Source organism: Triturus cristatus, chromosome 4_1 (assembly GCF_964204655.1).
Source record: "Triturus cristatus chromosome 4_1, aTriCri1.1, whole genome shotgun sequence".
Classification (NCBI taxonomy): domain Eukaryota; kingdom Metazoa; phylum Chordata; class Amphibia; order Caudata; family Salamandridae; genus Triturus; species Triturus cristatus.
In genome coordinates this window covers 86830601-86858268 of record NC_140585.1, presented here as the reverse complement: position 1 = coordinate 86858268, position 27668 = coordinate 86830601, and the positions used below count along the sequence as shown (strand labels likewise).

Here is a 27668-nt window from a genome sequence, read left to right as displayed (position 1 = left end):
CAGTTATGTCCCCTATCGTAGACCCCAACGGCTCCATGTGCATGTTACAAGTACATGTATGTTCCCTCCGGTTCCAGTTATGAAGACGCAAATACATGTGCGTCCACCGTCAACATGTCCTCTTTCAGATCCGCCATGAATGGGTCAGATATTCCATTCCTAAGTATGAAAGGCCACCGACTTTATGTGGTTCACTTTCCACATTTTACAGATTCAGGTGAGTAGGCCCTGAATTCTGCCATCAAGCCTTTTCCTGCCTTCTGCCTCTGAAAGCTCCAGTCCGAACCTGCATCTGTATCCATGAACTTTGTCCTACTCCCTGCGCGGCTAACGGTGCCTGATCCAGCCTGTTGCCTGCCAAAAACTGTATTTCACCTTCAAGATTATCTGCTCCGCTCCTCATCCGATGCATTCCTGTCTAGTAGTTTAGGTAAACATTCTTCCAGCTACCGTGCAAAGGGCCAGGCCTCACTGTCCTCATGCAAGTAATTCATAGCCCCTGTTACCATGGAAGATTCCTGCCCCCTCGCATCTCATGTAGACATTTAGACGCTTGTACACACACTAACAGTCAGTATAGAATAGATTCCGTCCGAGAGACCTTTCCTTTTGGATAATACAGTTCTTTAAACATAAGATATTAGATATGATTTGGGATTAGGTTGACATGACCCCTCAGACTTCTGTCTCCACATGTAGAGCTAAATGTCACCCTCTAGTTGCACGTCAATCACACGTCATGCGGCTGCGCGTGCATCTCTGCCAAGTATTTCTGCTGACATTGCAGGATTCTCTTATGGATCCACCCACTTGTGACATCATGTTTAATGACGTATTTAGTTACGCCTATGTTTACGCCTTTTTTCATTACGTATGTGTATCATTATCTGTATTATCAGCTGTTACGCCTCTTGCATCTGTCTTAATGTAATACTTTTCATATAAATATCATTACTTGTCAATAATGTATTGCCTTCCCTTCCTGAACCTTCGTGGTGATGGAATTTGAAGCCTACAGTTCGAACTGTAATTCCTTTATAGAGGAATAAAGCCTTTTAGAACCTCTAATACCACGGATTCTGCCTCTTATATTTACTGAGTTATTCTTACTAGACTTTACCGCATAAAAAATAGTACAGGTAATTTAAATATTTACCACACTGCCCCTGATGCACAGCGCTTTCAGCTACATGTACACAGCGCCAGGATGCCCGTAGGGTTACAGAGCGCTTTATAAATGCCATAAATAAATAAATAAATAAATAAATAAATTACATGCTCCTTTGTGGAGCAGTTAGGCAGAGCAGCTCAGCGTTGCACGATTGACTAATTCTTGCTCGTGACATTTGCAGCGAGTAAGCGACTGGAGTCATCTGGAGCTCCTTATGCTTGCATCCTTGAAAGTTTTGAATTCAATATCACATGGTGCAGAGAAATTCCAGTCAGCTATTGGGCTGTATTAGAGACCCACATCAGCTACCAGTTACTCTGTGTTTTGATTTTTTTTGGTCATTATAATTGTTTCCCGATTCTAGAGATATTGGTGAAAATTTTACATGTTGGAAGAGTACCATCAGCACTTTTTCATACTAGTTCAGGAGCTCGACTTGAGTCACTGAATATTATTATTGTTTTTTTGGTTTTTGTGTTGGTTTGCTGGATCATCATTCACTTGGGACTTTAAGGGGCAAGCTTCAAGGGTTGCTAGTCTCTGTTTTGTTCGATCAAGTCATGCCAGATTAATACATACAGCTATTCTTTTACCACTCTGTTAAGTTGCGCATGTATGTGAACTTTTACAATATAGTGCAAGTTCTTTGTCCCATCCATTTACTTATGCAGTGCGTGGGTACTAGTTTCTGCATTTGGAGTGTTAATTATAAGGCTGTAGTTGGCTGAATGGATGTTCCACCCTACCTACGTGGTGAGGGTGAAGGGCGTGTTTATGCTAAAGGTTGTTTGTGAGGTCTTGTTTTTTCCTTACTACTGTGTTAAGTGTTCCGTGTGGAGTGTTTTTTCCACGCATACCACCCCAACTTCGGCTTTGGGTGGTGGGCTGACGTGAAGCCAGATTTTGAAGAGTCAGTGTTTTTTTTCCTAGGGTTTGCTGTGTTCTTACTACAAGGTTGAATGTTGAGTTGTGCAAGTCAAGTTTCAAAGCTTTATTCGACAGCATGTCATAAAAGCAGGTACATCCTAAGAATTTCATAAATACTAAGCTAAAATGTACTAAAAATACATTAAATCATGAAGCTGGCGAATAATATCAGATAAAAACAACATCAATCAATAAAAATCTACAAAAGATCAACACTGGATAAAAAATTAATTAGACTTTTCTTGGTGGTAAAACATTCATTGATCAATTTCGAGGGATTTCAGGGCACGAAGACGCAATATCCATGCCCATCCCAGAAATTTTGCAACAGCAATAGCCAAGCAGGGGGTGGAATCAGATTCTAGAATTCTTAAGGCCTCCTTGTAGCTACGTGTACCCAGATTTGAACATACTGGCTTTAACCACCTAAGGCGGGGGGCACTGTATAACGGACATACAAACAACAAATGACCAATATCCTCAATCAAATCTAGACAATAATGACATTTGTCATCCTGGGAAGATGACCATTTATGGGTAAAAGCTTTTACAGGGAGAGACCCAATTCTGAACTGGAAATACAGTTTCCTATCCATGGGCCTCTCTATAATATCCCAAAATGCCTCATAAGATGGTAAAAATGTAATATCAAAAAAACGACCAGTCAGATTGGAGTCTTGGCCAGCACGAGAGGCAGATATCAAGGTCATGTCCCAGTACAATTTCTTGAGGATTGGCTTTGCTGGAATGCTTGAACCGTTTGGATCATTCCATAAATGCCCCAGCTCCAGTTTTATAAGCAAATTCCTGATTTCTTTGAGCCATAAAATGGAATGAATAATCAGCCCTAATAATATCTTTCAGGGCATTAGCATAGTGTGCAAGTTCTGGCGTTGCCATAATCCGCCGCCAATACAAAAGTGGACGTAGTCGCGCCAGATCTTCAACTTTTTTCCTCCCTAAATCATATTTTAACGGAATCATCGGAGTACTTTGGGGAACACCTGTTAAGCTACGTAAAAACTTGTTTTCAGCCAGTCTTAAACAATTCAAGTTAGCAAAACCCCATAGTTCCGAGCCATACAGGGACGCACTAATAACTTTCATATTGTAAATTTCCAGGGCGGGCCCAATTGGTTTGGTCAATGAGGATTTATGCTTAGAAATGATTGCACCTGCTAGCTGATGGAACTTTAAGACAGTCATGTCAATATGGTTTGACCATTTCATATTATTCTGAAGGGATATACCTAGGTATGTAAAAGCCTCAACCTATTCCAGCGGGATGCCATTAAATTTAATCACTCCTCTAAAATTTTGTCGCTGGTTTAAACACATAAATTTAGTTTTAGAGGTATTTATTTCAAGGCCCCGTTCTTGGCAGAAATCAGCAAATATGTTTAACGCTTTCTGTAGTCCACTTGGAGTTCGCGAAACCAACAGCGTGTCGTCCGCGAACATGAGAACAGGCGCTCTGGAGCCTGCCAATATAGGGGCATCCGTGGGGGAACATCCAAGGTGGTCAACTATCCCATTAATGTATAAGGAAAACAACGTGGGCGCCAAGACACATCCCTGTCGAACGCCACGTTCGACAGGGAATGGGTCAGTCACCTCTCCCTGGCTTCCCCATCTAATTTGTGCGTAATTGTTCTCATGTAAGCGGACGAGTAAAGTTAGTAGTTCCGGGGCCATGCCTGCTTGGGCAAGGACCCTCCAAAGTTTAGAACGGGGCACCAGGTCGAAGGCTGATCTCAGGTCTATAAAGACCGCGTAAAGGGTCCCTTTGGTCAGCTTCACATTCCTCCAGTAAAGAGCTAAGAAATAAAAAACTTGGTCGATAGAGCTGGTACAAGGTCTAAACCCAGCTTGATATGGAGATAAAATATTATTGTCTTCAACCCAAGATTGTAACTTGTTTTGTACTAGTCGACCTATTAGTTTTTGTGCTGAATCTATGAGACTAATAGGTCTATAGTTGCTTGGGAGTGATATGTCCCCTTTTTTAAAGACCGGGATTATTTCCGCCCCTTTCCATGAAGAAGGAATGGGAGCACCCATGGCTACTGAATTGGCTAACCATTGGAAATATTGGCACCAAGATAGTCTGTCTGTTAAAAACACATCCGCGGGAATCCCATCCATTCCCGGTGCTCGACCCACTGTTATGCTGTCCAGGGCTAAGTTAACTTCTTCGATTGAGAACACCTGCACTTGAAAATAGATAGTGGCAGGAAGTGGATGTTCTCCTACAGGGGAAGCAGAAGCGTACTGTGGTTTGAAAAAGTCTACCCATTGGTTTTTTGCCACATTACTTTGAGGGGAAGGTGCAGACCCACCTCTACCCCACTTTACTGTAGCCCAGAATCGTTTTTGATCTTTAGCCTGGCATGCGTGTTTCAAATCCTGCCACTGTTTCTCATCCCAATCTTTCCTAGCGACTAGCTGGGCTTATCTATATAGCTTCCTGGCTAGTCTCACATCTTCCGCGTCTCTTGATCTCAGAGCAGCACTCAAATTACGACGTGCTATTTTACAATTTTTATTAAACCATCCCTCCTCAGGTGGACGTCCCTTAATAGCTTTTCCAGTACTAGTGGGCTTCATAAAGAACCCTTGGAGTTTTGAGAAAAAGATATTATGGGCCTCAAGCATAGTTAGATGGAAATTAATATTGGTTGATTTGGGACCTAGATTAGCCACCTCACATATGGTCGCTTTCTTAAGGTCCTCTAAGTTTCCCATCTTCTCTACAAATCTGTCCCATTTGACATGTCGCATGTTGTTCGATACGACGATGTCCAGGGTTGTTTTCTCTCCCCCAGTTTTCGTTTCTCTTGGGGTGTTTAATAGTTGTAATTCTAAGCACAGGGGATTATGATCGCTTTCATCACGTTGAATTATAGACATGTCATTCAGTCTATTCCAGGCTCTGACATCCACCAGGAAATAATCAATACGGCTAGCAAACCTGCCATTGTCAAACGTACTTACGCCCAGGCGATCTGACTTTGTACGCCCATTGGCGGCTCTAAGGCCTCTTTCTAAACAAAGAGCTTTTAGTTGGATGGCTGCAGCGGACCATCTCTTGACTGGTGGGAGATCCAGCTGGGGAATACCCCACCTATTATCCTCCTCGACAGCGAGAAATTGGTCCTCGGGGCCAAGAGGCTCAAAGGTCGTGTTAAAGCCCCCCCCTACAATTTTTATCGTTTCAGGAGGAAGCACTGCGAGCTGGTGGTCCAAAACAGTTGTCACCTCAGACAAAGTTCCTCCAACCATCCCTCGAGCGTAAATATTAAAAATAGCCATGCCCTGGCCATTGGGCCAAATGAAATTTAAAGACAAAATATCATCGGATGGAAGGTTGGGTTGAGTGATTTTGCATCGTGATGATTGACGTACCCAAATTATTAAACCACCCGATGGTCGGCCTTTTGTTTTTTTAATAGCAGGTGTGTAAAAATTAAGAAACCCAGATCGGAAGACTGGGACCAGAGACCACGATTCTTGGAATAAAATTATATCAAATTGGTCGACAAAGCTGCACCATACGCCAGAATGAAGCTTGTTTTTTATACCAGCAAGATTCCAGGATAAGATAGCCAGTCCTGGATCAATTACGGGAGGGCAAGGAAGGATGTTAGTCAATGGGCCTAATGTCTGGTCATTTGTCCTAGCCAGGTAGTCAATAGTAGAACTTAGAGTTCCTAGTGTATCATTTACTGATGGATCAAATGCTAGACTCGCCCCTCCATGATTGCTAGTCGATATCGACCCCAATGGTTCAATGGCGTCAACCTGAATTGCCCATTTGTTCCTTTCTGTCCCAACGTCTCTAGGACTAGTAAGTGTTGGAGAGGTGGCCACAGTATTGGGCGATGCTATGTTCGTGTTCGCCAAGATAATTCCATCTCCGAGTCAATCGCATGCGTTTAAATCAGATAGCACCCCAAACCTATTTTCTAGGCTAATATTCCAGTTGCTAATAGATTCACTCCTACCCCCTTTATTCAAAGACGGAGTCCACCCTGGTCTCAATGGTACTCTATGTGTATCTCTATTTCTCTTATGGTAAAAGTACTTTAGAGTTAGCGGGATGATAACTCCTTGTCTTTGCTGCGGGGGTTTTATGTTGGCCAAAACATTTGGGAGGACTTCGGAATTTGAAAAATTAAGGACCACACAATCTCCTTTGAATTTCTTGGGGTGGTGCCCTAGCCATTGGACCCTTCTAGCCATGATAATTTCCCCTGCTAGTTTCTGCTCACCACAAGGGGACATCCTCATGTTGTTCACCAACCAATGTAAAGATTTGCTGATCAAAGAGGATGTGGTTTCTGTTGTATCAGCAATCAAAGTAGGGACATTGGCAAGAACCAATGATAGGGGTTCAGCCTCGGTGATACATTGAAATTGGTCACTTGCCAGTGTTCGACCTTTGTGGTTATCTATAAATGCCTTCTGGGGGGTTTTATTAATTCCAGATTGCTGGATTGGGGCATTAGCTTTCTCATTTACTGCGATGCTTTCTCCTCCATTTGGGGGCGCCCCATTTACAATGCGTACATTTGGGGATAGTGGAATTAGTCTAGTGGCTTCGTCCACTGGTCTATTTATTATAGCGTTCATCCTGGCTACCTCTGCCATTAAATGATCAATTTTGGCTACCAATGGAGCTATGAGATTTTCTATTTTGGTATCAATCATGGCTACTATCTTCGCAGAGAGCTCAACCTCAGGAATTTTGTTAGAAAGTGACCCTTGTACATCTTCTTTATTAGCACTTTTCTTCTCAGTGGTTGCCCTTTTCCTTCCTAGACGAGTCCTATTGCTTTTAAACTGGGATTTTCTGCACGCTCTAACTAGCTTACTTCTCAAGGGAAGAGCGGGAGACTGTGGGTCAACCCCTTCCCCAACCTCCACTATATCTAAGACAAGATCTAATGGCGAATTGGGGGCTAGGGGTGCGCAGGAGTCAAAAATATCACTGTCTAAAATCACTAAATCAGTGGACTTGCTACTATTAGCCTGAGAAGGAGAGTCCAAGGGTAAACCAGACAAAGGAATTGACGGAGGGGAATTAGGAGAACATGTTAGCCCCAAAGATGCCCTCCTATCATTGTTGATTTTGCTAACAATCTGTACCAGATAGTTGTCCATCGTATTTGTCGTAGAGGGATTCCTTTGCTTAGACATTATTTCCATTTACAATGGTGCTGGCTGGAAATCAAGCTGGTGATAGTAACCCAAAGGAGCTAATGATTTCAACAACAATACCTTTGGTAAGTCAATCCCAGGGAAGGTAACACGTAGGCACAAACGTCAATAATGTGGCCCAGCCCGGCCTCTTCCGGCCCCGGACGGCCACAGACGGCCCGCCCTTTGCCCGGGCTTAGCCCGCGCGCGGTCCCGCGACGCGGGGGGCAGGTTCAATTAAATAGCGCCTCCGGGCGCGCAAACATCTCCGTTTCCGGTTTTGCCACGCTGGGGACCCTGGGTATTGTAGTCCCCTCTGGCGCTCCTCCCCACACAGCGGTCGCGATGGTGTGCGACGGCGGGAGAGAGGCGCGGGACACAGCAGAGAAGCAGGACCCTCCACGGAACGCCGAGGACACAGGTAGGCGGCACCCTTCAGCAGCAAGGATCGGCGTTCTCGACAGTCAGCACTCAGCATTTTTTCCAGTTGTTCGTGTGGAGCGCCTATCCACACGCACCGCCCTTACTTCGGGTTTGGATGAAGGGCTAAGTTGAAGCCATATTTTGATGAGTTAGTCTTCCTGCTTGTGATTGATGTTCATATGTTTACTACGAGGATAGTTGTGGAACTTTGTTGTTTCTTTCATGGTTTGTCTTGACTGTTATTCCACACTTTCCACCCATATTTTGGGTTTTGTGTGAAGGGCTATGTTCAAGCTGAATTTTTCAAGAATGAGTGTTTTTCCCTAGGGATTGCTCTTTCTCCTACTATTTGGTTGAGTTGTGCACTTGTTCAAGTTCCGTGTGAATCCCCTTCCACAAGTACCAACCTTACTATGGGTAAGGGCGGAGGGCGAGTTTTATGCCGTTAGTTTTCTGTGGAATGATTTTCCACAGCTTCATGGTTCTGGTTAGAATGGTTCCCTACCGCACCTGTGGTTGGCACCTTATTTACTTTTCTCATGTTTGCCTGGCCAGCTGGCATGTTTAAGGTAAATGGTTTGTTTGTGGTTTGCGGTGTAGTAGTGATTGTATTTTGCTGTGGTAGAAAGGGAGATGTGCATGAGTATATTCTTATTATATCACTTGTGTTCTTTTTCTCTTTCTTTTCATTTCTTCAAGCATGATATTTTCCATCTAATATCTTCATGCTCACGTTTTAGATCATTGCTATTTTGCTTGTGTGTGGCAGTGGTTCTGATGTGATTCTGTTTCATGCTATTGTTCCTAAGCCATCCTTTGCTTGTATCAGACTTTATTATTTTTCCTTTTAGAGTCCTTCTTAATTTAAAATAAAGAAAGGAGATGTGTTATACCTGCTGCTCAGCCAGTGTGACTGTGATGAGAGAATGTTGATGAGTGGAATGTTGGGGAATGTGTGAGTCAATTGGTGGATGGACTGAGCAGCAGGAAGGCTGCTCCTGGAGGGGCACTACGCTGTAACATCTTACATGGAATAAACTTACATGGAAACTACTTGGACCAGACCTGCTTTTATTCACTACAGACACACATGTTTTAGAGTTGCCCGGCGGCTGACGCACTGTGGTGGGGGGTGGAGGAGACACTAACAGGGTTGACAGGCTGGGAGGGGTTTCTTACTATGAAGGGGGCGCTTCTGGAAACATTCAAACGGAAGCAGGCGCATTTGGCAGCCAACAGATTCATAGATATGTTCCTTCTCATCACCTGGCAGGCTATTGCAATATATTTGAAGGCACACACCCTTCCGACTGCACAACATTGGTGTGCAGCAACCAACAAGTGGGGTAGAGCTGAGGTGATGGCCCTGCAGTGTTAGGAACTCCAAGGGTTGAGGCAGACCCCCATTGTTGCATTGTAGGAGGCATTACTGCATGAGCTCCATGTGTTCAAAGACTCCCTAGTGGCCTGGTTGGAAAGCCTCCTGCTCCTGTTTCCTGATACCATGGGTAGCTGGTACGCTAGATGTGGCTAGTATGCTAGATGTAGGGCTCCTGAGGCTCACTGTTCCTGGGGGTGGGATGTCGGCCTATGCCACTCTTGGAAGCTGCAAGCGACTTGTGCTGCAAGGTAAGGTGGGTGGATTTGCACATAGCCTGCAATTCCAGAATTAAAGAATAAAAGGAAGGCATGCCTAATGATCATACTATGACGATAATCGACTAGTCGAATTGTGTTGACAACGTATGGAACTCCCTGATGCGCCATGAAGTTTATTGATGTTATTGTTCTAGCCATATTATACTGAACCAACTGCTCCATGCAAAAGAATAATGTTGTTTACCGGAAATATGTAATGCACAATTGTACCTTGAATGCTGTTTTCTTGTGTGCCGTACTGGAAAATTATTAGGTAAGAGAAAATGATGAATTAGGTTCTCACCTTATGAATAATGTTTTCTGATGATATACAATAATATTTAGCATCAAGATTTGTTCACAGGAAACTGTTGGATTTATGAAATGTCATTGGGAATATTTGAAATTATGACAACTGATTGATTTTGATGATTTTCATCTGGGTAAGATTTGCTGTTCATATTTTCTTATTGATCTAATGTGTTACTGTTCAGAATTCAATATTTCCCAATATGGTGGTTTTCCTTCCATATGATTATGTATCTTTATTGAATGTAAACCTTATTTTATAATCCCTCCACATTTTGTTGTAATTTAATTTTGACACACACAGTCAAACAAATGTAATTAGGCCTATATCTCTGTGCTACTGCTATCTGATGTGATAGTATTGTTTTTCCTGTGTTTTAGAAAAATTATAACAGGATACATGGTTAAATCTGTTAAAAGTATTTAATGTTGACAAATGATTAACTTTATATGGATGGTGTCAGGTATTTTAATGTTTTAATGTTAATGTACCTACAGATAGTAATATTGAGAGTTGTGTCCTAATGATCGCAAAACCACAACGCAAGCCTTGGTTCTGTCCAGTCTGGATTACGGGAATGCTACCCTCACAGGCACGGCAAAAGCCCACCTAGCCCCCATGAGAACAGCTCTAAATGCAACAGCAAGGATGGTAATTGGAGCCAAAAGGCATGATCACATCTCTCCCTCCCTGAAAGATCTCAAGTGGTTCTCAATTGAAGCCTGCTGCCACTTCAATACTGCCTGTCTCATCCACAAAGTCCCTCACACTGGTAAACCAGTCTACCTAGCAGCCAAACTCTCCAAGGCAGGCCAGGCAAGAAACATGAGGAGCCCCAACAACCTACTTCTCATACCCCAAAGACACATTAACAAAAAGCCCTGGCTCCCTCCTTCTCGGGCAATGCCCCCAAAATCTGGAACTCCCTCCCAGCAGATCTCAGAACCAACCCCTCCTACATGACCTTCGAGAGAAAACTAAAGGATCTCCTCCTCGCTCGGCACCTTTAACCCTCTGGACAATATACCATAGCTCTTTTTAACAGCCTACAATCAAGTAACTCTCAACTTTACTAACTACCTTACAAACGGCTGTCCGCTTCATTTTGTCTGTCAGTTTTTCATATTGCCTGTATACATATTGTAAAGTGCTCTTATACCCACGGGTCCTGCCAGAGCTATATAAAACACTCTAAATAAATAAAAAAATTGTGTCAGAAGACACATTTTAATCATTAAACTTTTTTGATTGTAATTTTAAATATATGTTTATTCTGTTTTATGACAGCCCTGAATAAGTCCCATTTGCTTTCTGGGCCGAATCATGGTGGCTGTGCTTTCCATCATGTTTTAAGATGAAATAAATAATCATATTTAGTGTTCTGGACTTATGGATTGTGAATTTGATTAATTAGATATTAATATTAATGGACTCTGCTTTTGCGCAGCTACTCTGTGGTGTGCATTTTCCATTTATGTTTTTCACACTATAACTAGACACCAGTTCCAGTAGTTTTAAAAAATCGCCCCAGTCCCAGCCATACTTAATTGTAGCTCCTCATTGGGGTAGGAGTACTTTTAGGTTGGTCTCCCCATATCTTCCAGGTGAAATGTATGTGAAATTCATTTCTACCAGGAGCATGTCACTCCTGAATAATCGAACATTGTTACTTTCTTACTAATAATCGTGACAGCAACAACCGGTGCAGGCACATAGGGGCATATCAACAAGGGCTTTATCTCTGCTTTTTTGGCTTTAAAAGCCAAAAAAGCAGAGATAAAACTAGCACCCTATCAACAACAGGGTGCTAACATGCAAATTCGCATGTTAGCACCCTTTTACTCTATGCCTCCCCTTGCATCTCTAATGAGATTCAAAGGGGGCGTTCCAGAGTAAATTAATAGGAGAAATGTCGCTAAGCGACATTTCTCCTATTATCAAGAATATCGCTAACCCTGTTAGAGACAAAAAAAGCAGTGCTAACCCCGGTTAACGCTGCTTTTTTGCGTCTGGTATTTTTCTGACTTAGCCGTGATATCCTATGGAAGGAGGATATCATGGCTAAGTTTGTCTGTCCCTATCAACAAGCTAACATGAGATTATCGCTGGGTTTCCAGCGATAATCTCACGATAGCCAATTAGCGCGAGGATTTTTATCGCTATTGAGATAAGCGTTGCGAATAGCACGCTATCTCAGCGATAAAAATCCACGCTAGCCGGCGATAATTATCCTAGCGCTAAGTGCGCTTAGCGATAATTATCGCCGGTTGTTGTTGATATGCCCCTTTATTACTTACAATAACCAACCTCCTACCGATTGTTATCTTCTTCCCTTTTACTGTGGCCTTAAATGTGAATGCACTATCAATAGCTCTCTTCTCATAGATTACTCCACGCACTCTATCCATCTATCCATTTGCTTCTTATCATGCCCATCCAAAACATCACCAAATATGACCTAATCTCATGTGTATTCATCATAGTTCACACCATATGTGCAGGTCGCTGCTTAACCTTGGATAACAGTTAAATATCCCAGCCCCAAAAAGATTCACCTTCCTTTTGCTTTTACATACCAAAATGATTGCATTCCTACATCACAATTACACTTGGTGAATGACCAATAGCTTAATATTTCGGACAACAATGAAAATCCTTCATGGCGTCTTTATCTCTAATAGCCTCTGTTTTTTCAAGAGAGACTTTAGATATTCATAGTCCCTCAAACTGGTTATTTCGATTAGAGCAAAATGACCACATACAGCAAATACTTAATGACAACATTTTTTTTATTTTAAAGGTTTAATTTTGTATGAGGTTCTTGTGAAGTTGTTAAGAAATGCATTTACTTGACTGGTATACACAGTCAAACCACAATACAAACAGGAGCAGATTATATTGGATGTATGACGTTACAACGCACACTTTTACAACGCATGCACTTACAACGCATTTTTTACAACGCATAATCCATTACAACGCATGACATTACAACGCATGCACTTACAACGCATTTTTAAAAAATACCTTTACAACGCATTTCCATTACAACGCATACTACCTTTACAACGCATACCATTACAACGCATAATATTAAATTACATTTAAGGTAAGTATTAGATAGTATAGGGGTAAAAATTACTATTCTAACTCCAGGGGGTGCAACAGTAGGGTAAGTGTTGGATAGTATAGGGGTAAAAATTACTATTCTAACTCCAGGGGGTGCAACAGTAGGGTAAGTGTTGGATAGTATAGGGGTCAAAATTACTATTCTAACTCCAGGGGGTGCATCAGTAGGGTAAGTGTTGGATAGTATAGGGGTAAAAATTACTATTCTAACTCCAGGGGGTGCAACAGTAGGGTAAGTGTTGGATAGTATAGGGGTAAAAATGACTATTCTAACTCCAGGGGGTGCAACAGTAGGGTAAGTGTTGGATAGTATAGGGGTAAAAATTACTATTCTAACTCCAGGGGGTGCAACAGTAGGGTAAGTGTTGGATAGTATAGGGGTAAAAATTACTATTCTAACTCCAGGGGGGTGCAACAGTAGGGTAAGTGTTGGATAGTATAGGGGTAAAAATTACTATTCTAACTCCAGGGGGTGCATCAGTAGGGTAAGTGTTGGATAGTATAGGGGTAAAAATTACTATTCTAACTCCAGGGGGTGCAACAGTAGGGTAAGTGTTGGATAGTATAGGGGTAAAAATTACTATTCTAACTCCAGGGGGTGCAACAGTAGGGTAAGTGTTGGATAGTATAGGGGTAAAAATTACTATTCTAACTCCAGGGGGTGCAACAGTAGGGTAAGTGTTGGATAGTGTAGGGGTAAAAATTACTATTCTAACTCCAGGGGGTGCAACAGTAGGGTAAGTGTTGGATAGTATAGGGGTAAAAATTACTATTCTAACTCCAGGGGGTGCATCAGTAGGGTAAGTGTTGGATAGTATAGGGGTAAAAATGACTATTCTAACTCCAGGGGGTGCATCAGTAGGGTAAGTGTTGGATAGTATAGGGGTAAAAATGACTATTCTAACTCCAGGGGGTGCATCAGTAGGGTAAGTGTTGGATAGTATAGGGGTAAAAATTACTATTCTAACTCCAGGGGGTGCATCAGTATGGTAAGTGTTGGATAGTATAGGGGTAAAAATTACTATTCTAACTCCAGGGGGTGCAACAGTAGGGTAAGTGTTGGATAGTGTAGTGTAATATTATGCGTTGTAATGGTATGCGTTGTAATGGTAGTATGCGTTGTAATGGAATGCGTTGTAAAGGTAGTTTTTAAAAATGCGTTGTAGTGTCATGCGTTGTAATGTCATGCGTTGTAATGGATTATGCGTTGTAAAAAATGCGTTGTAAAGGTAGTGCGTTGTAAAAGTTGCGTTGTAAAGGTTGTTCCCCGATTATATTTGCACACACGCATATATTTCGAGGACAAGCTGTTGTACTTGGCCCTCTCTGCAGGGTCACTCCCAGAATTTTTGCCTACACCTCTCCTATTTTTGTTGAATTTGTTTTTGTTGATGTTAGGACTGTTTGCACTTTATTGCTGCTACCCAGTGTTTAACCCCTTCGCTGCGGCGGAAATTCCGCCGCAGCGCTGGGGGGGGGTTTGGGGGCAGCGCGGTGGCGCTGGGCTCATGACGGAGCCACTCCGTCATGAGCCACGGTTGGGCTGTGCTCATGACGGAGTGGTTCCGTCATGACACCGCCCACGGCGCTAATCGCCCGCACAGGCGGGGAATTAGCGTCGCGTGGGCGGTGCGGCCGCCAACGGCCGCAGCATGACGGAACCACTCCGTCATGAGCACACGGCAACCGTGGCTCATGACGGCGTGGTTCCGTCATGAGCACGGAACGAGTTAAGTGCTTGCGCTGACTTCCCTAAACATAGTAAAATTGGCTTACACCTGATTCACATACTTTATTTATGTATAAGGGCCTTGTAGAGTGGTATACACATATATCCAGGGTCTGTATATTAAATGTCTATTGCTCACTTTTCCAATGGATTCAAGCTGACCTGGCTAATGTGGCGTGTTCCCCCGAACCTAGTCCCAGGATGCTTGTTTTCTGTTTAGGAAAGGTCTGGCTTGATAGTTAGGGCTGGACTGTTCCCATGAGGCAAAGGGTTAAGACTGATGTGCATATAGCTGGGTCTGAATTGAGATGGTGAAGTGAGCTAAAGAACAATGATGGATTCAACCCAGGTCTGTGACTGGGGGTGAGTGTCTGAAAAGTTTTTACTTTGTTCACCCTAAGTTGGCAGGGTATGCCCAGACATGGGTACCTTGCTCACTTTGCCACTGGATTCAAACTATCCTGGCTGATGAGGGGTGCTACCCCAAAACCGCTCCCATTATACTTGTTTCCGGTTCAGGGAAGGCCTGGCTTGGCAGTTCAGGCTAAACTGTTCGCATGAGGCACAGGGTCAAGACGGATTTGCATATAGCTGGGTCTGAACTGAGGTGGCGAAGTGAGCTAAAGAACAATGATGGGTTCAACCTAGATCAGTGACTGGGACTGAGTGTCTGAAAAGTTTCATCACTCCGTCCATCATCTCCTTGTGTTTGACTGGTGGGGTTGTAACAAGTATTGTGTACCATTCACTTAAGTAACCCTTTAAAACATGTTTCAGGCCTGCTGTTGAAGCCTGAATGCAGTTTTTACCTCAGAATTCAATATAACCTTGTAGCTGAGTCTTAAACTCTCCTTTTCATTGCATATAAGTCACCCATAAGGTTAGCCCTAGGTAGCCAATAGGGAAGGGTGCATTGTAATTAAACATTTATAAGGTTGAACATGAACTGAAAAAGTCCTGAATTTGCTTTTCACTACTGTGTATCCTTTCTGTCCCATAGGATAACATTTGGTTGCCTTATTGCATTTAATAAGTACTAACATTTAATTAGGTACTGGAAAGCATTTTGTGTTTGGTACCTATGAAATTATAATTAAAAAACCTCTTTAATAGTAAAGTTGAATTTGAAATTAAAATTACAATTTTCGAAACTTGGCATTTTCCTGCAATTTGTTATTTGGTACCTACAGCCTGTCCTTGGTCACATGACTGGGTGTAGTTAGCTGTTGAACTTTGTGAATTCCTCCCAGACAGTGACACAATAGAAAGGTTAGGGTTCCCGAATAAGCCATCTGCAGGCAGGATGGGGGTGGAGCTGGGCACAGTCCCACTAGCAACTGAATAGGTTGGGCTATACCTTTATCGAAAAGACTTATCACCACTGTATTGTCCATGCAGCCAGGTTGGAACCAGGGCATGCAGGTGAGGAAATCCGAAGCACTTCAAAGCAAGACTTCAAGAAGCTTCTTTTACTTCAAAGAAGGTATTAGGTATACAATTAGGACCATCAGACCCATTCTTCAATTCACTTTCGGAACCTGCTGAAGGACTGTCAGAGGACTGTCTACTGCTATGGCCTGCAGTGTACTCCACAAGACATCTTAGCTGCACCTGGAATTAATGCTTGATGCCTATAGCCAGCCTTGAACCCTCTGAGGTCTGTCCAGGTACTTGAGCCCTGCTTCATCATTTGAACACAGGACTCACAGAGCGAATTCAAGGGATAGTTTGCTGGTCTCCTATTCAGAGCCAAATGGACTTAACAGGCCTAAACAATCTTGAACAGATACCAAGACCCAGCCTAATAAGTCCTGAACACCCAAGTGGTGCTACTGCTGTCCTTTAATCTTGGTTATGGTGTTAAAGGTGCCCATGCAGCAAAATCCAAACTTGGGATGTTTGGCTAAAAACTTCTCTGAGAACCAAGGGAATACTGAGACCAACCTGCTCATCGATCCACCCGAGGTGCATCGCCAGTTGACATGATTCTGCGGAAGTTTGCCAGCAGCAAATCCGTTCAGCGATCCCTCGGTGAAGCAATACATGGGCACCTGGAACTCTCGTCTGCTACAGACTCCAGCTTTGTCCCGCTGAAGGTTTTCCCGCTTCCAAAAGGAGACTAAGGGCCTGATTTAGATGTTGGCGGATCAGGCCCCCCTGTTACTTTTTTATGGTTTCCCCACGCGCCGACTTGTTGGTCCGCCCTCTTTATTTAGATGTTGTCGGGTCTCCTGAGTGAAGACCGTCAGAGTCCCGCCACCTCAGCCAGAGTCTTGCTCCTGTGTTAACGGCGTCAGAGACAAATGCAGCTGACGGAGGGAGTCCCACCAAGAATACCACCGTCCCGATTACGGTGTACCTTCCCATCAAAGAAACTGTGGAATAGAACCTCCAAACTCGGGTCGGCGGAATGGAAGAAAAACAGGTGAAAAATTATCTTTTTTTCGGGTTTCTCACTTTTGTTTTTGTCTTGAATCACATTGCCCAAGTCCTTCCTGTGCTGCTGCTTGTTCACCATGATGCTCAGCAACCTCCCTGTTGCATGAATGTAAGGTAGGCTTCTGGTCACTTGTCTCACAATGATTCTTGTGTTAACATTTGCTTTCACCTTGTGTATTTTGACATTGCTCTCACATGCAATTTTGTTGTATGTCATGCATAAGTGTTCATTTAACAACCTGTTGTGGTAAAATGAACACACCGGTATGGATGCATAATAAATATTTTTGGTGGTGGTGGTTGTGGGTGTTGGGCTTGTGGTGCCCGTGGGTGTACATTCAATAGGGTGTGTATATTGTTGGTGTGCAATGCTTAATGTGAAAAAGGGCATTACACAATATCTACATATACATTATGATAGACAACATGTGTGTGTAGTAGGATAATGATGAGAAGTACTTACCTGTCTCCACACAACCATGGCCTAGCTCTGGGGCCGATTCACAGAACTAATCTGAGACAAAATCCTAAACTTAATACTTTTGGTATCCACAGAAGGCATTTAGTTGTAGTAAAGTTAGGATTGTGTCTTAAGTTTGACTTAAGTTTGACTTAAGTTTGTCTTAAGACGAACTTAAGACAAACTTAGGGCAGACTTACGACAGACTTAAGACAAAATCCTAACTTTACTACTACTAAATGCCTTCTGTGAATACCAGAAGTAGTAAGTTTAGGATTTTGTCTCAGATTGCTTCTGTGAATCGGGCCCACCGTCAGGACAATGACGCCGTAACAAACCCAGCACAATGGAAACATCTAAATCAGCTCGGCATAAGCCAACCGGCCTAAATGTGATGGAGTATTGTTAGCCAGCAGATAAGACTGCCGGTGTGTCAGCCAACTGTCTATTGCAGCAACATCTGAATATGTCAGGCGGACCGCCATCAGCTCGGCGAAGTACTTGGAACCGTCACCCCGGAAGAGTGACGGTAGTCTCACCAATATCTTAATCAGGCCCTAAGTTCAAACGTAGAAATCTTCCCAACAACTTCATCCAGCGGCTGCCCGGCAAAGACTCTCCCTTCTAAGACAATGCCCGCAGCCTTGCCCCGCTGAAATTTACCTTCTCAGAACATTTTCTGAAAAAAAAATGTTATGTCCGAAAGTGAGAGCCGACTGGGCCAAATCCACTTCTTGAATCAGACTCACGCTCTGTGGCAGTCTGCCATATTTTTCGACTTTGCCCCGGTCTCCAATAACTGGATGTCTGCAGTTGGCATTTTGATCTTTTAGATACGCATTTTAACGAAAAACGTTAAAAATTCCTAACTCTAGTTCTACTAATTGGACTTTTGTCATTTTGGCATCAAATAATCTCTCACATTTTACTCTATTTTTCTAAATTGGCGTTTGATTGTTCTTGTGTTGTGTCATGAATTCATTGCTGTTTGTGTGATTCAAAAATACTTAACACATTGCCTCTAGGTTAAGCCTGACTGCTTTTTCGTGACAAGCTACCAAGGGTTAGGATTAAATGACTTTTTGGTTTTCCTGACAGGAAATGTGGCTGTTGCTTGAGTCACCCCTAGTCAACCAACAACCGAATTTCTCACACAAGCAAATGACTTCAAATAAGTATGGTATGCTATGGTATGGTATGGTTTAGTTTGGTGTGGAGTGGTGTGGTATGGTATGTTGTTATGAAAACTGATAGAGTGCACAATCACCCAGAGGGAGGGGGGTAACTTAGCGCTGAGCAGGGGGTACTCTGGCACTAACAAACCTTGGGTGAGGGTGTTTGGAGAGGCATGTCTCCGACTTTTTGTGGAACTCAAGAAGAGTTTTGGAGGCTGTGATGCGTGGTTGGAGGTTGTTCCACATTATAGGAGGGATGTACAAGAGAGATCCACCTCTGGTATTTTCTACTCTAACTCCAGTATTGGCCTGGATACTGAGGTGTGATGTTCAGAGTGGTAGAACACATACCACTGTATTTTCATTTTTGAGGAACAATCAATGTTAAACTCCCTAAAACTAGAAAAAGTGAAACCAGGTAGGTACCTGTAGTGTACTCGGTTCACACACAGATGGAACTTGCTAGTTCAGTTAGACTTTACAAAGACTACTAGGAATGGTGCAGTCCTTAAAGAGTGTGCTAAAAATAACTCTCAACCATATTCACAGATAGACAGTCACATAAACAGAAGAAAAATATGAGGTCATGTTAATAGTCCCCATTGTGCAATCTCATACTTGAAATGCACTTCATTCCTGGTCACAAAATAGTGTCGGACGTCTCCTTCCTAAACCTCTGGAATGTCACAGATGTTAATGTAGTCTAGTGTTGCTTAAGTCATTTGCTCTATGACCTCTGGAGCCACCTTCCTATGGCAATCATTTAGGGCCTCATGTAGGTAAATAAATATTACCGATTCTTAAATACCGAGCCGTACCGAATCGGTATTTAAGAATCGGTAAGTTACATGTAGGTAAAAAGTCGGTAACAATTACCGAATCGGTAACATTCGGTAATCAAGAATTGGAAATCACCGAATCGGCAAATACCGAGGTGGTATTTACCGAATCGGTAAATACCGAGGTGGTATTTACCGAATCGGTAAATACCGAATCGGTATTTACGGAATCGGTAAATAAAATCACATGACTTCATGAAATAGCTAATCCTGTGCAACCACACCCCACTCAACCAGGAAGTGGCCACACCCAGGCAGGTGTACATAATTAGCAGACCCTGGAGAGGCTTGGAGTGCAGAGGAGAGGCAGGGAGCCGGTGCCTGTGTGAGCGGAAAAAAGGACATCATGTCCAGCCAGAGGACACAGAGAGATGGAGGGGAAAGGAGGAGGAAGCTGAAATTCAGCCCCAAGGAACTCCAGGTGCTGGTGGAGGAGGTGGTGAAGCAGCACCAGAAGCTGTTTGGGAGGCAATCCCTGCAAGTGCCTGAGGCTGAAAAGCGCAACATTTGGCTGGCCATCCAGGCGCAGGTCAATGCTGTGGGAGTGACCCACAGGGACATAGAGGTCCTAAAAAAGCGCTGGTATGACCTGAGGATTGTAACCAAGAGGAAGATGGGTGACATCCAGAAGGAGGCCAGCCAGACTGGAGGTGGAACCAACAGGGCACCTGCCCTCACCGAACTGGAGGAGCTGGTGGGGGCCACAATCGAGCAAGAGAGCGTCGTGGGTCTTGGGGATGCCGACAGCTCTGCCAGAGCCGCCACACAACAAGGTAAGACAAAAGCACAGCAATGTAGCCCCCCCTACCCCTATCCCACATCCCCCATTGTGAAACGACAATCCCACTCCAGTCCACATGTGTTAGTGCAGACAGGCAATGCATTCTGGGAGATGTAGTCAGGGAAACACCAACCATGAAGTAAATGGCACAGGGCAACAAGGCATGTCACACACATGAGGCACAAGGAGGCAGAGGACATGTTGAAATGTGAAATGATTTATTGTGATGCTTGCAATGCAGCCCTTCGGGGACACTGAGCCGATGTTGCATTTCTGTCCACAGATGTGACATCACGCAGGACAGGGCATGCTGCAGGAGAGAGGGCACACCGGCCACAAAGATCACCTCTAGCCAGCACAAGTTCAGCCCAGGGAGCAGGGCCACAGGCAGCCGCACCACCAACACAGGCAGCCTCGCCTCACCCAGAGCCTGCATCACCTCACCCAGAGCCAGCATCACCTCACCCAGAGCCAGCATCACCTCACCCAGAGCCAGCATCGCCACTCATGTTTGAGTCACCGGCCACATCTCCGCTTGCAGGTGTGAGAATGAGGAGGCGTCCAGCAGCCAGGCTACGAGCCTTAGACACCTCGTCTGACGACAGCATGGGCCCTGAAGAACCCACCAGGCCCCAGGATGGGAGCCATGCCACTGTGCCCTACACCTCACAGGCAGCACAGACGGGAGCAAGAGGGCGCCGCAGGTCGCGTGTCCAGAGTCCACCAGCAAGCATTGACAGCCATGGTGTCTTCTCGGGGCTCGAGGGCCAAATGTTAAAACAACAGCGCCTGCAAACAAAGGCAGTCATGTCAGTCCAGAGGCACATGCGGGTCATGAAAACTACATTAGTCAACATGGACAATAACATCAGCGCTATGGCAGCGGGCATTCGGGACATGTCCCAGTCAATCCAGCAGTTGTGCAGCAAATTAGATGCTGACATAGATGCACGGCGCCGGGAACGGCAGAGGAGGGACACTTCCACCAGGGCACTCAACCGTCTGGCAACTGCCACTTCTCTACTCTGCCGGCGCTCTGTGTCGATGCAGGAGGGCCTGACACACTGCTGCAGCGACCTGTCTCGGGGGATGTTGCAGGTGACAAGTGCACTAGGGGTGCTATTAACTAGTCAGGCGTCGACAACTGCTGCAGGGGATGCTGCGGAGAGCATCGACACCAGCAGCAGGAGCAGCATCACACCCCCTGTTCCAGAAGGACGCAGGAGAAGCAGGCGGCTTGGGGTTGGCTCTAGTGAGGATGCACAGGCCGTGCCATCCAACACTGCAGCGCGTATGCGCAAACATTGATGCAGCCCTGCTTAGCCACTTCCCAATGGGTGACGTAACCCTGGACTCACCCCTTGTATATATGCTATGTTGCCAGATTGGCTTGTTCTTGTGTTCATGGCGTGGTGCCGCATTAAAACTACGTCATGGCTTACCACAACTGGCTGTGTCCCCTTACTTACTCAGAAATAGTTGGATGTGATCTCTGCCCGTCTCTCTCTCCCATCTATTGCAGTTGGCACTCTAGCTGCGTTGCCCTCTGGCTGGCCTGACTCATCCTCGTTGTCCTCAACATATGTTAGTTCCACATCTGTACCTTTCTTCGTAGCAAGGTTGTGCAGCATTGCACAAGTGGCAATGATCTTGCAGCAGTTGATGGGTGTGTACTGGCGGGCGCCTCCGCTCTTGTGGAGGCAGCGGAACCTGCTCTTCAGTAGACCAAACGTGCGCTCCACCACATTGCGTGTTGTTTTATGTGCCACGTTGTATCGTCTCTCACTCTGGGTTGATGGGTGTAGGTAGGGAGTGAGGATGAATGACCGGCAGGCATATGCACTGTCGCCTAGGTGAGTAAAAGGGAACCATCAGTCACATGCCTCAATACACTATGATTAGCAGGTTTCAAGGGGCGTCACTGTTACTTACCTAGCAGGTATCCCTCTCCAAATTCTCCGGCACTCAGTCGTGTGTAGATCCCACTGTTCTGGAAGATGTAAGAGTCGTGGGTGCTCCCAGGAAACTTCGCTACAATATCAGTGATGATGTTCCCTGCATCACTGATCACCTGCACATTGATGGAGTGGGTGGACTTTCTGTTCCTGTAGATGTGCTCAGTGTCAGCTGGTGGGCAGATTGGGATGTGTGTGCCATCAATACAGCCAATTACATGGGGGAACTGTGCCATGCGATAAAAGTCAGTTTTAGTTTTCTGCAGCTCAGCCTGTGTATTTGGGAAGCTGATGTAGTGGTGCATTCTCTGCATCATGGCATCCAGGAACTTCCTGAAGAAACGTGACAGGCAACTCTGGGATACACCACCCACCGCAGCTATCACCACCTGATAACTGCCGGATGCCAGTAGATGTAGGCTGCAGAGCACCTGCACATGTGGTGGTATGGCATGCGCCCTTCTTGTTGGCTGGTCCAGGAGTGGGTGCAGGTCCCTTATCAGGTCCATGATGGTTTGGGGGTGTAGCCTGTACCTTTCATGTATCTCTGCATCAGTCAGTTGGAAGAGAGTGATGCGCTGTCTGTAGATGCGTTCCTCCCGTCTCCAAATCCTCAGACCTGCTGCCTGTAGACGTAGGCGCCTTGCAATGACATACAGAGCGGCCATGTTGTCCACGCTGTTGCATTTTGGGATTGCTTATATGCACTGTTGATGGTTACCACCTGCTTTCAATCCGTGTTAATTACCGACTCTTAATTACCGATTTTCATGGATTTCTTAATTACCGATTGTTCCTACATGTCTTTTTCAGTTTTACCACTTCATATTTACCACGTCATATTTACCGATTCGTTAAATATGTATTCGGTAAATATGAATCGGTATTTTAGGATTCGGTAATTATGATTCGGTATTTACCGCCTCATATTTACCGAAAAGTTGTTTTTGGACTCCTACATCTCACTTGTCTAAATACCGGTCGGTAATGGCATATTTACCGAAAATCGGCCGTTACCGACCGGTATTTGGCTACCTACATGAGGCCCTTAGTTACAGTCTTTCACGCCTGTGGCATCCTTTAGGCTAGACTCCTTGTCATGTTATTTTACTTCTACAAATGAACACATAGCAACCCTCCTTCTGGTTGTGAAACTATGCACTCAGTGTCTGAGGATGACTGTTAGTTACATTCTTTATGCTGGAGAAGCAAGGCTTGACTCAGCGCAGTGGCTCTATCTCCAGAGTAAGGCACAATAAGGAGACGCAGTGGAAATGTCACCCACTATATGTATGTCATCACACCTTGGACAGAGGTCCTTGTGACTGGAGCTCAATGCTTATTCTCATACTTGGGAAGTGTTTCTGAGAGGCCAGGGAGCGGGTTTTTAAATCCGCACTGCAGCATGAGTATTTGCAGCTATGCCAATCTTGTCATGTGCCAGGCAATGATAAAGTCCCACAGCACTGCTGAGTCAGCAATCTCCCCTTGAGCACCATGATCACTTCTTGGTACATTTGGAAAAAATGATAGAAGCTTCAAACCAAACATCTTAAGAACACCGACACACTGATGAGGAACATAAACAATAATGCCCTGTTAAGAAACCTTTACCTCCCTATAATAACCAAGCAGTAAAGTGTACACAGGACACAATGCTATTGACCAATGTCATGCCCTTGCTTTCACTCTTCCTTTCCACATAAGGATGAAAGGGATCCTGTTCTTAAAGCATAGCACTTAGTCACCAATATGTATTCTATGCTGGTATAGAAGGTATTTTATTAATTAGATAATATGTGGAACTATTTAACTACCAATGGTAATTAAATAGGACATTATCTAGAAAGTCCACTAGTTCTGGGTGTAGTTTGAAGGTCTTTACCAGATCACTGATATTGCAGCTGCTTCTGGCTCAATTTTCTGTTATAATTAATGTATAAGGCACTCTAAGTTTAGAAGTGTTCTTTTAAATCGTATTCAATGCTTTGCGCAATCATAGCTTCAACAATCCTCCTCAATTCCTGCAATAGAGAGTGAAAAAAACACATGAGGAACTTTTTATTCCAGGTGGGCAAATGTAGTAATCTTACCAGTTCACATTCTGTAAGCAGGGGAGTAACACATGCAGCCCTGTGGTGCAGGGGAGCCCCCCAACTCTTCAGCAAATCCCCAACTCTTCAAGGGGACCCCATTCAGCCTATGTCCAATGAATATCGGTATAGGAGACTCAGGCCCCTCATCACATTCTGCCGGAGGGGCTTCATTTTGCATTCCTCCACTGACTATAAGCATTTAATTGGAAGGGTTATGGCTTGATAGGTTTTAAGTCTCAGCATGGTATATTATTAATTCAGTGCTTGGAACTATCGCAAAAATAAAAATTGGAGCAGGCAAAATACAGTGTCACTACTGGACTGATGCATTTTGCTTTGGAATGGTCTCCACCTAATATGGAAGCTACATTTAGTTTTTCATGTAGTGCATTAATTAAATGTTAGATTGGTTTATGATGCTGCATGTTTTTATTATGAACTTATTTAAGAAAATGTCTGCCCAGGGCTCTGGTATCACCGGTATGCACCAACTTTGACACATTCTGATTTACTCTATTGTCCAATTTTACTATTTTTATTCCTTTTATTATGTACATTAATTTCAACAGGTAGGGTTGGCAGCATCATCACATTCAGTAAACTGTCCTTTCTTTGAGTTTAGTTCACCATTCCTGATCACATTTTAGGCAAAACCATTGTAAGACTAATGTTTGATTTCACTAAACAGCGAACCAACTGAAGTACATTTTTGGAGTGTAAAAAAAAGTCTGCCAGTATGGATGTCCCATTACAGACTGTGTAAAGCATGTGGCTTCCTGCGAGGGTGGATGACAAGGGAAGAATGTAACACATCAGTGCAGAACGATCACCAATGTGAGCATTGAAAGCAAGGTACATGGACGTTTCAACCCTCTTTACCTGGCCTGCTTCAGGATCACACACAACTTTGCATCCAAACCAAGAGGTGGAGATTGAGATGCAGAATTCCAGCCAACAGATCAGTGCAAGGAATGACTGAATATAATAGTGGTAAATCTGCAAGAGGAAAACAAGGCAACAGTTAAAACTTTGACCAGACCAGAAATTAAGAAGGAGAAGGTCTTTTCCAGGTTCCTGTGAAACAAAGTAAGAAAAAAGTCATACATTTTAATTTCAGTTTTGTTATGATTGAGGGTGTAATTTATAGGATAGCACACATATGGTGTACACGGGAATAATAGTGATACAGTTTCAACTTCTCTGTTTTTTCATTTGATCTTATTGTAATTAGCACTTGGATTGGTTTCTAATATGCATGCAGATATGCACCAATAAACATACAAATCAATGTATCCACACTGGGACTGTACAGTTCTGAAAAGCACTTTATCAGAGAGTTAGTGGAATGTTTGCATTGGACCTCCAGTGACAGGATGTGCAATCCATACGGTCTCAATATATTTAGAAATGCACATACATGCTCCTTCAGCTTAGAGTAAATTTCCAATAGCTGTATGGTTAACAAAGGATTCCAATACTTGTCTGAATTTCATGCTACTCAGGTGTTACCATGTATAAATCCATACATGTACATATTCATGCATATGAAATGTAACACAAACATGCAGGTACTCCTGATATTTTTTATATTTTTGTTTTTTTCTGTGAAATAATCTCTTTCCCTTACAGCTCTACCAATTGTAGGGTTGTTCACTCTGCATTGCAGCACTGGAAAAATATCTACTCTTGCCCAAGAATAAACCTTTGACCATATCCAAGGTGTGAGAATTTTTGGCAAACATTTGTTAATACCCACACCCTTATTAGTAGGGGTGTGCGGAATTGGACTAATTTAGTAATTCCGTGTTACTCATGTAACACAGAATTAATAATTAATTTCACCTGTGGAATTATATTAGCACTGTAAAGGTACTTAAACAGGGTGCGAGAGGTAGAGGTCTCTCTATTTTAAAAAACATAGAGGGACTGCTACCCTTTACAGCCCTGTTTAAGTACCACTACAGGGCACATACTACTCTGTGCCTAATTATGTTAGGGCCCTAAGGGCTACGCAGTGGAGTGGATACCCTTGGTGCCCTTAACATACGTTTTTAGGGGCATTGAGGGGTAAGCACTGCACAGTAGTGCACTGCATACCCCTCAGTGCCCTCAAAAACTTTTGTAAAGGCATCAAGGGGGATGCAGTGCACTATAGTGCACTGCATACCTCTCAGTGCCGTTACATAATTATTTGAAGGCACCAAGGGGTATGTACTGCACTGGAGTGAATACCCCTCTGTACCCTTACATATTTATGACGAATTCCACCAAATTTCAATGTAATTCAGTGGAATTCCGTAAAATTAAACTCTGCCAATTCCGCCCACTCCTACTCATTTGGTGTCCACCAAATCATCCATGGCAAGGAATGATTTGTGTAAATCACTGGAGGGTCACTGTTTCTAATAAAGATTGCTAGTCCATGGGACAGAAGATATGGTAAACTATAGCTAAAAGGACTTGTGAGGTACTGAAATTGCCCAAAGGTGCAACATAATAATAATAATGGACCCAATATTTAAAAATATCTAATAATTAGGCCTGTGTGGTGAACTCCGCTCAATTCGCAGAGTTTGCAGAGTTTTCTGCACTTCAAGCTCCGTGGAGCTCACAGAGTTCGTGATCGCGAGCTGCGGCAGGGAGACCAGCATGAACGGCAGTTTGCATGACACTCCGCCACTTGCGGAACTTCACCGTTTTTTGTCATTTCGCTGAGTTCCCCGTAGCAAAACTTTGGGAACTACGTTGAGGCCTGAAAATAATGTTCATGCTCATTAGATGTCATTGGTGAGTTAGTACTTAATAGGGAACAGACTGCACAGGTTACCATGTTAGCAGGGTGTTGGTAAGGTCTAGCAAGGTGGCGTTAACTAGAGGTGTAGATAATAAATGGTGGTACGAATTGCATTTGCCGGGGGTTGGGTCGCATATCCCTGTCAACCATTTTGCTCACACCGTGGGTGGAAGCTGGTTTGGCTAAAGGGGTTCTGGGCAGTTGAGGTTACATGAGAGACAGATTTAAAGTCATGTCTCTATTGTGGTTATGGTAGGGTCACAGTGGCCTTTTGGGTATGCAGGTATCCCTGATGGGAGTGGTACAAATGGCTGGGGATGTGGACCCGAGTTAAAAGAATCAATTAATGAATTCTGCCCAGGGTCTGTCTTCATTTAATCCTTGAACGTTGGATCGCAAACGGAACAACCAGTTCTGTTCCTGAGTGAACAGGGTTTTTGTTGGCCAGTTGGCGTTGAAGTCAATAATAATTCAACGCAAAACGGTCTTGGGTGTAGTGTGCCTCAAGGATGTGTGTGCACATCTTCATATTCATTTTTTTTCAGCGGTTCGTGCTGCGATGCTCGCTAATCCGTATCTTGACAGGTCTTTTTGTCAGACCCA

The 27668-nt window shown here is 43.9% G+C and overlaps 1 protein-coding gene across 1 annotated transcript in view; it reads right to left on the bottom strand.

Moving 5' to 3' along the window:
- The window catches only part of LOC146839615 (membrane-spanning 4-domains subfamily A member 4D-like), a 293092-nt gene that overhangs the window by 43585 nt on the left and 221839 nt on the right, over positions 1 to 27668 (bottom strand). Inside the window, exon 6 of the mRNA XM_085651694.1 lies at positions 25151 to 25267. Within this exon, the coding sequence (XP_085507820.1) occupies positions 25151 to 25267 (117 nt within the window). The remainder of the gene's footprint in view (positions 1 to 25150; positions 25268 to 27668) is intronic.